The 14051-nt window shown below is 33.9% G+C and overlaps 1 protein-coding gene across 1 annotated transcript in view; it reads left to right on the top strand.

The window, feature by feature from the left end:
* FBN2 (fibrillin 2) overlaps positions 1-14051 on the top strand; it is a 269025-nt gene that overhangs the window by 162643 nt on the left and 92331 nt on the right. Inside the window, exons 16-20 of the mRNA XM_015140689.3 lie at positions 1067-1219; positions 3900-3953; positions 5577-5702; positions 8460-8585; positions 13346-13465. Coding sequence (XP_014996175.2) covers positions 1067-1219; positions 3900-3953; positions 5577-5702; positions 8460-8585; positions 13346-13465 — 579 coding nt within the window. The remainder of the gene's footprint in view (positions 1-1066; positions 1220-3899; positions 3954-5576; positions 5703-8459; positions 8586-13345; positions 13466-14051) is intronic.

The raw sequence follows: 14051 nt of genomic DNA, 5'->3' as shown, positions 1-14051 counted from the left end.
AATGCCCCCAGGTCATAAGAAATTACTGGATGACCATTTTGCATAACAAGCAGATAACATTTTTTTCCAACAAGTTGTGAATAGTTACAGGTATTTATAATAGAGGTGATCTCTGGTAAAATTGCCAGGTCAGTATACTGCTTAAAAATTGTACTGGTTCTTTGCCCTTTATGATCTGAGTTTTTTATAGTTCACCGTTTACTGTCTCATAAAGTTGTAGGATATTTTATGAGAATTAAGAGAGAACTAAGCAGAATATGCTTCTTTGGGGTATAGCATTACTTACTACAAAGAGGAAGAGTTTTGGAAGTCACATAAACCTTGTCTGAACCCCAGCTCAGGCACTGGATATTCAAGGACTTCAAACTACATAGGTAGCTGTGAACCTCGTCTTCCTCATCTATAAAGTGTATGTAATGACCACTCCTATAGAGCTATTGACCTGACTGTTCAATGAGATAATGTCTGTGAAGCAATGAGCACAATGCCAAGAGCACATATGGTAGTTAACTATTTTTATAACTGGATTTACTGAGTTTCTGAGGTTAAAACAGTCACAAGCAGTATCCTGGGGATTGAAAAGAAAGGCCTCCTAACTCGGAAAGTGGGAGTAAGAAATCTCATGCCCAAGCAGTATCACCTTAAGGTAGATTAACTTCATTGCACTTCATTGTTCATGAGAACTTCCAAAATTGAAATAAGAAGTGTCATTTTGAATATAGCATAGGCAGTGATTAGAGCTCCAAGTATTCTTTATAATTGTGGAAATATCCTAGGTTCCATGAAAGGTTTGTAAGGATACGTTGGACAATGGATACTGTGTAGCTCATAAAACTTACTAAAGAAAACAAACTAGAGTCGGTGATATGCATCCGTTCTTTTCCTCACTCAGAAAACATTTGTTGATTTCCTAACACTATTAGATGCCAAAGATGCACAATAAAAGTCTCAGATGCCCTTGAAAAGCTTCCAATCTAGTGGCCACTTAGGTTAAAAGAAGCCTTCTGTTTCGAAATCTCTTTGTCTCTATCACTGCCTCAAGTCATTGTTTTTGTATGTTCTTTAGATACTCACATGCGCAGTACCTGCTATGGAGGAATCAAGAAAGGAGTATGTGTGCGTCCTTTCCCCGGTGCAGTGACCAAGTCCGAATGCTGCTGTGCCAATCCGGACTATGGTTTTGGAGAACCCTGCCAGCCATGCCCTGCAAAAAATTCAGGTAGTCATATGTGCCATTTTCAGAGTTGATAAAGAATCAAGAAATGCAACCTTAGATGTTTGGCCAAAGAGAACATCAGCTCTTAAGTGTTTCATCATTAATTTTAACTGAAGAAAAGAAAGCCAATCCTGTATTGATATGTGAGGCATATAATAAGGAGATTTGGCTTGTGTTTATGTATGATTTCTAGGCCGACAGAACACAGTGAATAAAAAAATCTATTTGCTGGCTGAGTGTGGAGGCTCACACCTGTAATCCCAGCACTTTGGGAGGCTGAGGCAGGGAGATCACTTGAAGCCAGGATGAGACCCTGTCTTGGCAGAAAAAACAAAAAATTCTTAATTAGCTAGGTGTGGTGGCACACACCTGTAGTCCCACCTACTAGGGAGGCTGAGGTGCGGGGCATCACTTGAGCCCAAGGGTTTGAGGCTGCACTGAGCCATCATTGTGCCACTCCACTCCAGCCTGGGTAACAGAGTGAGATGCTGACTCTTTAAAAAAACAAACAAAAATCTATTTACTTATATATTTGTGATTATTATAAGAGGTTTTTTTTACTTGAACATGATAGCCTCAGTTTCCTTGATCTGTGCTGTCACAGTGAAGACAAATAGCATAAAATTTACTTACCACTTTCAAGGTTATAAACACAACAAGAACTCAATTTGATTTTATATATATATGTGTGTGTATATATATATATAAAGATCTCTCTCTATATATATATCTTGACACCAAGTGGTCTCAAGTCACAGTCTCAGACAGTAATTCCAAACTCTTAGGTCAATAAGATTGACTCTTGTCTAGTCATACTTTAACTAAACCCGTATTGAATGTATATTGAATATATGTGAGTACAGTAGGGATTCTAACATAAACACAGTCTGTGTTTTTCCTTAAAGTTTTGAGTAGTTGAGAATACAGGCAGGCAAATGTATAAATTACAATTTAGTGTAATTAGCACCTTAAAAGTTTCATAAACAAGTTTGGAGAGAGCACAGAGGAAGGAGCAATTAGTAGCCCAGGGAAGCTGGGAAAGACCTCACAGAAGGGGCACGTTTAGTTTGGTCTTGAAAAAAATGAGTAAGAACTTTCCATGTGGAGGGTACAGGAAAGCATTCCTGCAACGGAAATGTCTTGTAATTCTCCTAAACATCCCAAATGGAGTCTTCATACATGGAAATAATGATTTGATGCATCTAGAAGAATTACTGAGTGTGACCTTTTTTTTTTAAAAGAAAGATAGTGAGGAGAACCTAGCTCTAAAATGTACCACACTGAATTATGCATATTATCAAAGAAGTTCAAAAATTGGTATAAGACTAGACAAAAAGCTAAGTGAACTAATGAAATGAATCTAGAAACCTGAGTATGAATATGAATTAGGATATAGCAAAGCATTTTGGAGCAGCAAGGAAAAAGATTAAATAATAACTATCGTTGATAACTTTTGGAAAAAAATAAGAAGTTAGGTCCCTACATAAAACATTAAAACATAATTTTCTTATAGAATATAAATTCTTTTTTATTTTGTAATGGTAGAAGACTTTGAAAGCAGGCCTAAATAGTAAAATACACAAGTAAACTGGAAAAATATTTTTACGTATCATTTCTTAATCTTTATAGAATTTACATTAATAAGGAAAGTTGAAATCCTCTATAGAAAAAAGAGCAGTGTACACAAGCAGGATTTCAGAAAGTAGAAATTCAAAAGGAAGAATACCATGTAAAAAGATGCCCACTCTCCATAAAATTAAAAATAAAATACAGTGCCATTTTTGTTTAGCAGATTGGTATACTTGATTGATTCTTCCCAGTGATAATGAGGGTATTAAAAAAATGAATACTGTCTTATACTGCTGATAGAAGGGTAATTTGGGGGCATTTTAGGAGGGGAAGAACTATCTAAAACCTTAAAAGGGGCATAAACTTTGAGAGTTTTACTTATAAGAGATTATCCTAGTGATATAATTAAACTTCATATTATTTATGATAGTTGCTAGAAGTTGGACAAACCTAATTTCACCAGTAAGAGATTGATCGAATAAATGTGGTACCTCTACGTAACTGAGAAAACAATATTAAATGGCCTATTCAGTGGGACATTGACATGATATGTCTGTGATAGAGTACCCAGCAACCAAGTCTGCTTCTCCACTTACAACTTCTGTGACCTTGGTCAAGTTACTGCACTTTTCTGTGTTCCTCTTTTTCTCACTTGTAAAAAAGAAAATACAGTAGTATTGAGTTTGTGGTATTGGGAAGATTAACTAAATTGTTGGGTGTAAAATGTAGAACAATACCAGGCACTTGGTAAGTACTATGACCTACATTTTGGCTGCTATTATTTTATTATTGAGGAAAAAGTTAAATATCAAGCTCTGTAAGACCATTTATATTTTTCTTAATGTTTCTTTATGTAGAAAATATTAGTAACATTTATATATATTAATAATATTCAGGATGATTATTACAAGTGATTTTTATTTACTCTTTTATGCTTTTTTATGAGTTCAGAATTTTATAATAATCGTGTGCTAGAAAATGGTAATTTTTTTCACTTTAAAAACTAATGCACAAATAATTCTTCCTAATGGGTAGTTTTGGGGTTATGAAATGATTTGTATATGGAATAGGTATAGTTAAGTTTTTAATTCTTCTATTTCTTTTTGTCATACAGCTGAATTCCATGGCCTTTGTAGTAGTGGAGTAGGTATCACTGTGGATGGAAGAGGTAACTCTAGTTAATCTCAATTTTATAATAATCATATGACATAATTGTATAGATTTATAATTATAATATTAATATGATTATATTTAATATGAAAATGTAATATTATAAAATAATAAGATTATCTCCTAGAGCAGTGGTTATAAGCTAGATGATATTAAGTGATACGTAGATGCACATTTTCATCTTGGATAAATATTTATCTGTTAAATATACATTGTTAAAAATGTCACTAACAAACTACCCTCCTGATTTCATGCAATCATTGCTTAAGAATAGATGTGACATTTAAGTTAAAAAAAAAAAAGAGTGAGTCAATTTTATGAGAAAATATTAAGTACTGGTGCAGATAGGGTTAGAAAAATAAATAGTATTCAAGAGATATTGGATATGGATCAAGTTTGAGATATACTGGCTGAAATAATTTGTTAAGACTATGTATACCTAAGAATAATAAAATATTTCTCTCCAAGAAGTAAGATTCACTAAAATTTTTCTTGCTTTCAATTTTGTATTATGGTTAACAAAACTCCAGTATGGAATCTTGAACACTTAAGTACATATGTGTTTATAATTTTCAAATTCTTTTATATTTTAGTATACATATAGATTCATTTATACATTAATAAAATGGGTGTTATTAATCTTCTATATCTATGAATATGTATATATAAGAAGAATATATATATAACCATATATATATATGTATTCTTCTACCCTTGTGTTTGAGAAGGCTTTAGTCAAGTTATAGATGGTAGGCAGTAATGTTGAATCTTTATAATAAACATCTAAACCAGAGTAAAAAGTAAACTTTTACAAGGATGTTTTTCCCAAGTATAAAATGAAAGACATTTCCAAAGTATTTAAGGTCTTCCAAATTATTGAAAACAATAGCATCAAAATTTGAGCTTGGTGACCAAAATTTGATTTTGGGCTTACTCTTTCATTATATTCCCTGACAATATAGCCTCTCCAGCAGAGCCAGTCACTATTGGAAACTACTTGATCATTCATACAAGCACATCAGTGCACAAGTTCCACTTCCCCTCGGTGATACAGTAGTAGTAGTCATGTTCGTGGCTCGTTATAAAATATCATGTTCTGAAGCATCCACATTTAAAGTGTCCTCTCCGTTAATTTCACATATCAGCAATGAAAAACACTAAATATTACTTGACCACAGAAAAAGTAATAAAATAGAAATATCCTGTACCTTTGGGGACCATAAAATTATGTGGGCCACCCTAATAAATCCCTGTCCTTTAATTAGATAGGTACAATATCTATCAAATTAAGTTTTCCTTTGGATTTTGAGCCAACTGCCTTTAAATTGTCTTTATTAATTTTAATTTTATTAATTTTATCATAAATGCTGGCATATTTCATGATTTAACTCTTTGAATTTCTGCCAGCTTCTTTCATTTTTCTTTTGATTTACCAGTGAAGTGTCCTATGTCTCTCAGTTTTATTTTCTTACTCCTTGTTTTCAGTTCCTTTTCCTTTCTGAAAGGCAGGCAAATTGTGAGTTTGCAGAGTTAAACACTTCATATGTTGGTCTTTATTAGACCTGCATTTATCAATAAACAATAACGTGTAGGAGCATTAAACTTTCAATATTTAATGCAGATATCAATGAGTGTGCTTTGGATCCTGATATATGTGCCAATGGGATTTGTGAAAACTTACGTGGTAGTTACCGTTGTAATTGCAACAGTGGCTATGAACCAGATGCCTCTGGAAGAAACTGTATTGGTAAGTTATTTGTTATATTTATGCAAGAACCTTTCATATAGTTTAATCCCATGGATTATACTAGCAGTAAAAACACAAATAAATGATTAAAACTAAAAACCAGACAGTTTTTCTTGTTTTCTTCGTATTATACATTGATAGGAAAATATCAGAATCAAACAAATTTTGTTACATAGTAACGAACTTCTTGGTGGTACCTATTTGTTTTTAAAATATTCTTTTCCCAAATTAACATACTCAGTTATTAGCCTGTTGTTTTCCTGAATGTACCTTAATCCTGTAATTTTTTACTAAGAATTTGACTTCAAAAATTAACAGGTCAGTATGGATAAAAGTAAGTCAAGAAAATAAAGTGTTACAGGTTGAGAGAATTTTGACTTCATAAAGAAACAACCAGTTGCCACAATATGCCTAAACATGACAACTAAGACAAAGGTATTTCCTTTTCTAATTATAAGAGAATGATTGACGAAACTCAAGTATGTAATTTATGTTTAACAAAAGGAAGAGGAGGAGGATGAAAAGGTTTGACAGTCTTTTATTGTTTTCTATTAGTGCAAGATTTTCCCACAAAGCATTTAGGTGGACTTTTATAAAATAAATGTTACTCAATCCGTCATTGTGCATGATAGTTTTACAACTATTCACTGATGGCTTTTACAACCAAGTGTTAATGATTATGATTAGGAAAGGAACAGATTTTTCTGTGTTTCTGGTAGTGGCTTTTATTATTGAACATATTTGTTTGATTTGGAGTTGAAGACATACATACTGATGGATGTAAAAGCTCTATTTATATTATGTGCTATAATAGTACCAAGCAAAGATTATTGACCATTTCTAACAATATGTAAACTATGCCAGCTTTTACTCTCCAGAAGTGAAGTCCAAACTTCCCCTTTTTACATGGATACCAGTCATGTGGTTAGGTGAATCACAACCTACCCTAACAACCTCTTTATAACTTGATTATTTCTATAAAAATCCTATTTTCAAATAAAGTCACATTCTGAGATACCGGGTTTTAGGATTTCACCATATCTTTTTTAAAGGACACAGTTCAATCCATAGCTTAGAAAAATGGGTTAAAAAATTGTGATGCAGGCTAAGTGCAGTGGCTCACTCCTGTAATCCTAGTTACTTTGGGAGGCTGAGGTGGGCAGATCACCTGAGGTTAGGGGTAGACCAGCCTGGCCAACATAGTGAAACCCCCCTCTAGTAAAAATACAAAAATTAACCGGGCATGGTGGCACGTGCCTGTAATCTCAGCACCCAGAGGCTGAAGCAGGAGAATCACTGTAACCCAGGATGTGGAGGCTGCAGTGAGTGGAGATCATGCCACTGCACTCCAGCCGGGGTGACAGATCGAGATTCCATCTCAAAAAAAAAAGAAATAAGAAAAGAGAAAAGAAAAGGAAGGGAAGGGAAGAGAGAGTAGAGAAAGAAAGAAAGCCAGCAAGAAAGAAAATTGTGATACAGTCACAATTTGTACACATATTAGACTATTATGGGAAAAGCTATGGTAGTCCAGTGCCTAAAATATAATGTTAATTTTTAAAGTATCAAGATTCACAGTTGTAGCAAAAACAAGATCAAGAAGGCAAAAGATCAGATAATACACAAAAGAATATTATCAGTGATGATGGAATTACAGATGTTTTTCTGATCTGTTTTCAAAATCTCCACAGTATCAGTATATTATTTAATAAGGGAAAATTATTATTTGCAAGACTAGAAATGTAACTTTAAGTAAAAGAGCTCTTCACTCTAAACTACAGTATTTATTGCTTTTTGTCACTACACTTGCAAAAATGGAAGGATAGGAAGGTTAAAATGTGAGGCCAGGTGCGGTAGCTTATGCCTGTAATCCCTGCATTTTGGGAGGACAAGCTGGGAGAATCGCCTGAGGCCAGAAGTTCCAGAACAACCTGGGCAACATAGTGAGATACCATCTCTAAAAAAAATTATTTTAAGTTGGCCAGGCATGGTGGCACATGCCTGTAGTCTCAGCTACTTTTGGAAGGCTGTGACAGGAGGATTGCTTAAGCCAAAAAGTTCAAAGCTTCAGCGAGCTGTGATTGCACCACTGCACTACAACCAGGGCAACAGAGTGAGATCCTGTCTCAAAAACAAACAAAAAACTCATTGTGAGCTGCTTAAACTGGAGGTTTAGATGATATTCTCTAGGCTGTTCTGGACTGCTAAAAGAGTATGCAAAATACATCATTTTCATTAATAACTAGCTTTCTGAGATAAAAACATAATGGAAAAAGATTAATGAATATCTTTTTTTTTAACTACTGTTTAATGCATTTGTTAACCATCTGGGACATGAAGACATAAGGCATTCTTTTGAAAAATTTTAATCATAAAAAATGCCTTCTGTTACTTTTATTATACATAAGCAAGTATACAGGCAAATGAATTTAACCTTTTGATATATTTTATGAATGCTTTAAAAATGTATCTAATATATCATTACAGGACTAAAAGCAAGTGAAGTAGAGATGTGCCTTTCCAAGCTAACACATACTTTCCAGGGATTTAAAAGCATCTTAAAATTAGCCACTAGCATAAGAATATCCCATTTGAATAAGACTAAATATATTTTGCTTAGGATGAAGAGTGTGCTGTGATACAGACTATGTCACAGAGAAGAAAGAGGGAAATAAAACAAATAACAAAATTAAACATTGCTGCCCACTATAATACATGCTTAAATACGTGTATCTCCTGTCTTCCAATGGTTGCTTTCAGACATCGATGAATGTTTAGTAAACAGACTACTTTGTGATAACGGATTGTGCCGAAACACGCCAGGAAGTTACAGCTGTACGTGCCCACCAGGGTATGTGTTCAGGACTGAGACAGAGACCTGTGAAGGTAAGAGCTGTCTTCCTTGCCTTATTCGTGAATAGTGAGTACCTGGAGTTGTATAAACATCAATTACAGTGATGAAGCAATGTAGTGAAAGGAATATTGTTTGAATATTTTATTTTATAATCTCGTTTAGCTAATCTGTCAGTTTTTGAAATAGTAAGGACCTAACACAGTTTACAAACACCATCAGTTTTGTTCCACTCAGACAAAATATCAACACACATTTGGAACAAACATTTTAAAGTGGATAAAAAAGAAACCAACTGAAAGAAGCCAGATTGTTTTACTTGCTGAAATAGAATGTCAGATAGTTGTTTACTGTGTTTTCCCCTTTTCAGAACCACTCTGATCCATTAATGTAGGAACCTGAATTATAATGGAAAAGTTAACTCTTAGATGAAATGATTGATATACCCAAGAGGTTGGCCCACAAAATATTTGAGGTCTAAGTAAAAATGATAACTTTAATGTGTTTTTAGTCTAAGAGAATTGTCCTTTCCATTTGATAATTTAAAAGTTGTCATTTGGGTTTGTAGACCATAAACTAGTGTTTAAAAGCTTCTTTGTTTTCTTCTAATCACATATTTTTGCAGTGAAAGTTACTTAAATGAGTTAAATGGTTAGAGAAGTCTTCATTTTCAGTGAGATACTGGCTAAGCAGTGAGTACACTGAATTATGGTTTTGTATCTTGATCAAAGTACTGTATATTTCAGAAAAATCTGTGGTATGAATACTAGTCATTGTTCCTGTTTAAATCTCACTGTGTGGGCCTACAGAAGGGTCGCATAACAGTCTCAAATCCAAAAGTTACTACTTTGGAATAGTAACTTTTAAGAAAAGATTTCATCTTTGATGATTGTGGAATAGCCCCCTCCCTTTTTTTTTTTAAATCTGTTAAAGTATTTGTTTTTTTCATGGTGCCACAGCCAAGAAAACTGCCATAGTAATATTATTGAAAAAGATGTTAACATTCTCTCTTCATCTTACTGTTTAACTTCAAAGCATTCTTGTGAACAGAAACCAGTTAGGACTATAGAACAAGATGTCAAAACACAAATGACTCTGCTGAAGTCAATGAAATGCAATTACACAGTGTAGTGCTAACTTTGAATTGAATCGGAGGGGCCACTAGAAAACAATAATTAGCCTAAAGAAAAAAAAAAAAAGAAAACTTCAGCATAAAATCCCCTTTTTCTAAACTTACTTCTGGTGACAGTTTCCCCTGTTGTCCAACATCTTTGCAGGAACTCCTCAAAGAGGAGTGCTCATTCCATTCCCACTGAAAATACTTGAAGGTTCGTCTTCTCCGTAGATGAGAAGGGGACACACTTAAGAGTTTGGAATATCTTTCAATAGGTTATGAGAGCCCTCTTTTTAAACCAGCTCAGGCTTCTCAAATGTATTCAACTACGGAGTCTCTATTTTCTAGATCCCACTCCCATCTCTAACACCAATTCTTCAAAATGCTCTGAGAAACGTACTTTATGAAAAAGTATCCTAGCCATATTTCCTCTATGATTTCTTTGGAAAGATAGAAGAAGGGATTTTAAAGGTTTTTGTTTTTCCTGATTTTCTACACTTCCTTCCTACAGTCTTTTTTCAGTTTTGTCTGTTGTCTGTTGTCTGTTGGAGGATAAGCTTCCGTTAAATCTCAGGAAACTTAGAAAGCAAGAGCAGGGTGGGACGTCATCTTGATTTAACTAGGAAACTGATGATTTTTAGAACTGGTTTCCCTGTCTAGGAAAATACTTTCTGGTGCTATCGTGTCTCTCACATGATTTAGTTCCTAATGCAGAACTAAATGGATAGTGTCTGGTTCTATTTGCTATGTACACTGAATTATCAATGATTATTTATGGACCAGTAAGATAGAGTACAAAGGTTCTGAGAGTTGAAATACCAAAGAAGTTAAAATCAGAGACTCTCCTGCTTACAGGAACAGTTAAGAAGAGTAGGAGCTGGTGGTGTTTAATAGTGTAACATAAGGTGATTATGTAAATATTAAGGCACTTTCATACCAAATTAGGCAACAGTGAGTGTTAGAAAGAGTAATCTTCACTTATTACGAGCATACTTATTCTTAAGCTGAGAGATTTATTTAATGAAAAAACAATTTTATGTCTGTCATTCATAGGAAAGAAGTTCATGTTATGTAAATAGAGAAGAAATGATAGACAACTCTTTTGGCTCCAGCCTTATGACATTGAAGGAAATAAAAATGATTTATCATGGGAAAACTAACCAAATAACTGTTATTTCTACACTTTCTTCCCACTGTTATTTGCATTTCATTAAGAGTTTTGCAAAGAATAGACTTGAAGGCTACTAATCTCTTTTTCCGTTGAGTTGCTTTCTTATTTCTACCGTTGCATTCAAACAGTAAATGTTTCTGTCTGAAGCAGTTCTCTTCATTCTCTTCTTTCTGAATTAATTTCCAAAGACTAGACAGGGAATTATTAGCAGATTCATTGCAAATCTTAGCTTTTTCTTGTGTATTTGTCTTGTGCACTGATTTTGTCATTCATGTTTTCAACAGACTATTTTAAATATATAACAAATAGCACTAATAATAGAGTAAAGTTCTTCTATATTTCAGATTGAAGTTACAGAAACTTTGTTTCTTTTTTTGTTTGAGCTCTGAGAGTCTGTGAAAGTTAAAATTTTTACAGCAAGCACTGTGGTTTAGATTGTGTTTCCAGTGACATAACTAGTTAAATGTAAACCAGATGTGCTTTGAAGTTTATTTCCAGGAATGTACAGTGAACTGTTTCAATTCCTGGTTCCATGACATTTATAACATAACAACATATTATTTAAAGGAAAACTAAATAGTTGATATTTGTAGTTGTCAGTGCATATGTTTATAGTTTCTGAATTCATAATTGCTTAATTTAAAATAGAGATTTTAAAAACACACAGTATTGAAATTCTTCTTTTTTCAGGCTTCTTACAAATGAAATTAATAGCTTTATATGTGGTATATCCTTAGATTAGTTATCTGCTTCTTTTATGGTTAACTGGTTTCTTTTTTACATTGTGTTTTTATGAAAGAGTTTTTATACTCTGGGATTGATGTTTTCATTAGAAATCTGTGCTATATTTACAAAATCTCTTCTTTTATTTTTAAGAGGTTTTCTCACTATTAACAACCTGAAAGCAAAATACATTCATATTTCTTCAAACAATTTATATATCAAGAATTAAATTAGCACCTGGATATTCCTTCAGTAGTGTTGAAGTAACAAAGTGTTTTTCACATTGATTTTTAAATTTGCATGTGAAGTCCACTGACAAAAAAAATCAACTGTGAGTCTCGCTCTTTCAGGATTAAAGTCTTCTAGCTATTTGTTTACATGCTTTCCTCAGTAAACTGCTTTATAATAAATTCAAAGAAATATTTAGAGAAAGAAAATGTATTCTTGTGAACTTAAAAACCCCAGTGTTTGATATAAAATGCCTTGAGAACTATTGAGCTGTTTCAGATAATTAACTTAGTAAAGAAAACTGTGTGCCACTTCTTAAAAGTGTACCACTTTAGAAGTGGTTGAATTTACACTGAAAATGTCTTCGATTTTGTTCATAGTACTTTACCTGAAGCTTGTGTTTCTTTCTCATTGACTCATGTGTTAAACTATTTCACATTACAGGCTTGACATTTTCTCTAATCACCACTTGAGAACATAGGCATAGGGCAGTTCTGCTTACTTCTGACCATCAACAGGAATTGTTTATATTATATGATTTCACATATATTGAATTACATTTGATTTGAATATTTCATTCAGATCAAATTAATGATTGTAGAGGCCTATTTAAAGCAATTATTTCTACTTGATCAAGTTTTCTAATTTTTATTTTACCACCATTAGTTGTATTAAAAAATAACTAAGCAGGCCGGGCGCGGTGGCTCAAGCCTGTAATCTCAGCACTTTGGGAGGCCGAGACGGGTGGATCACGAGGTCAGGAGTTCGAGACCATCCTGGCTAACACGGTGAAACCCCGTCTCTACTAAAAAATACAAAAAACTAGCCGGGCGAGGTGGTGGGCGCCTGTAGTCCCGGCTACTCGGGAGGCTGAGGCAGGAGAATGGCGTAAAAACCCGGGAGGCGGAGCTTGCAGTGAGCTGAGATCCGGCCACTGCACTCCACCCTGGGCGACATAGCGAGACTCTGTCTCAAAAAAAAAAATAAAAAAAAATAACTAAGCAAACTAAACATGTAAATGTGAAGAACTAAAGACAGAGAAGGTGGATAGGGACTAGAGGAGAGTTATGTACTCACCATGAATGTTTCAGTCCTTATTTTCTGATTCGTACCCAAGAGCTTGGAATTAAAGCAGCATTGTGATATTTTGCTTCCAAGATGGACTTTTTAAGTTTTTCAGAGCCCCATTAAACCATAAATGATCAAAGCAATCCACCTTTGTTTGTGCACAGGATGTTGCTCCTGGAATTACATCTTATTATGTGGGGGAAAAAATCCAATTTATGTAAAGTTGTGATGACGTATTGAAAAAGCATGTAACTGAACTCTTTCCCAATAGGCTGATCCCTGTGGTCCTACTGAGTTCCCAGTCCTATAGATGTGTATCCACAATGTAAAATGCATGCCTCCATTCCCCATTCACTTTATGCTTCATAGATCCATATTAAAATTACCAGAGCCAAGTTTACCAGACATTCTGGCATTGCATGGCTTGTTGGAATAATATTTTCCAGAAACACATGGCAGTTCTAACAGAATCTTTTCCTTCTGGATTGTAGATATAAATGAATGTGAAAGCAACCCATGTGTCAATGGGGCCTGCAGAAACAACCTTGGATCTTTCAATTGTGAATGTTCGCCCGGCAGCAAACTCAGCTCCACAGGATTGATCTGTATTGGTAAGATTCATACACAATACTGATGCTTCAATTTCACTGCTAAGATCAGCACAGATCTCAGGCCTTACTACAGATAAAAACAGAATATGATTCCAAAAAGAAAAGAATTACGCATTACATTAGTTGTTTTTACTCAGTATCAACATAGAGGTAAAACATAATAGCATTAATTAGGCAGCCTATTCAATTTTTGTTAGATTCTAGAAATCTTCCTTTCATATAAGTAGATATATTATGCTATAACTTATAATCATTTCCATACCACACACATATGCATATCCATTACCCTAAAAATGCCTTAGGCAGCAATATAATCAAATCTCCACTGCATACATTTTTTATAAACAAACTTCGATGGCAAACAAAAAATGTGATGAAATTTGGATTCAGTTAACAGGACAAGAATTTGAAGCTTTTAAACACATAGAGGGAATTTATTATTTTTTCTTTTTTTCCATCAATCATAAACTTTTGGGCTTCAAGGAAGAGAAGATAACTGTTTTCTTGCTTTTGGAATTCTCTAGGGGAAATTATTCTAAAACATCTAAACTAGCATCTTTCAATATGTCTCAAAACATTTAAAGTC

Source organism: Macaca mulatta, chromosome 6 (assembly GCF_049350105.2).
Source record: "Macaca mulatta isolate MMU2019108-1 chromosome 6, T2T-MMU8v2.0, whole genome shotgun sequence".
Lineage (NCBI taxonomy): Eukaryota > Metazoa > Chordata > Mammalia > Primates > Cercopithecidae > Macaca > Macaca mulatta.
Note: the sequence above shows the minus strand (reverse complement) of the source record. Positions and strands in the feature narration are given on the sequence as shown.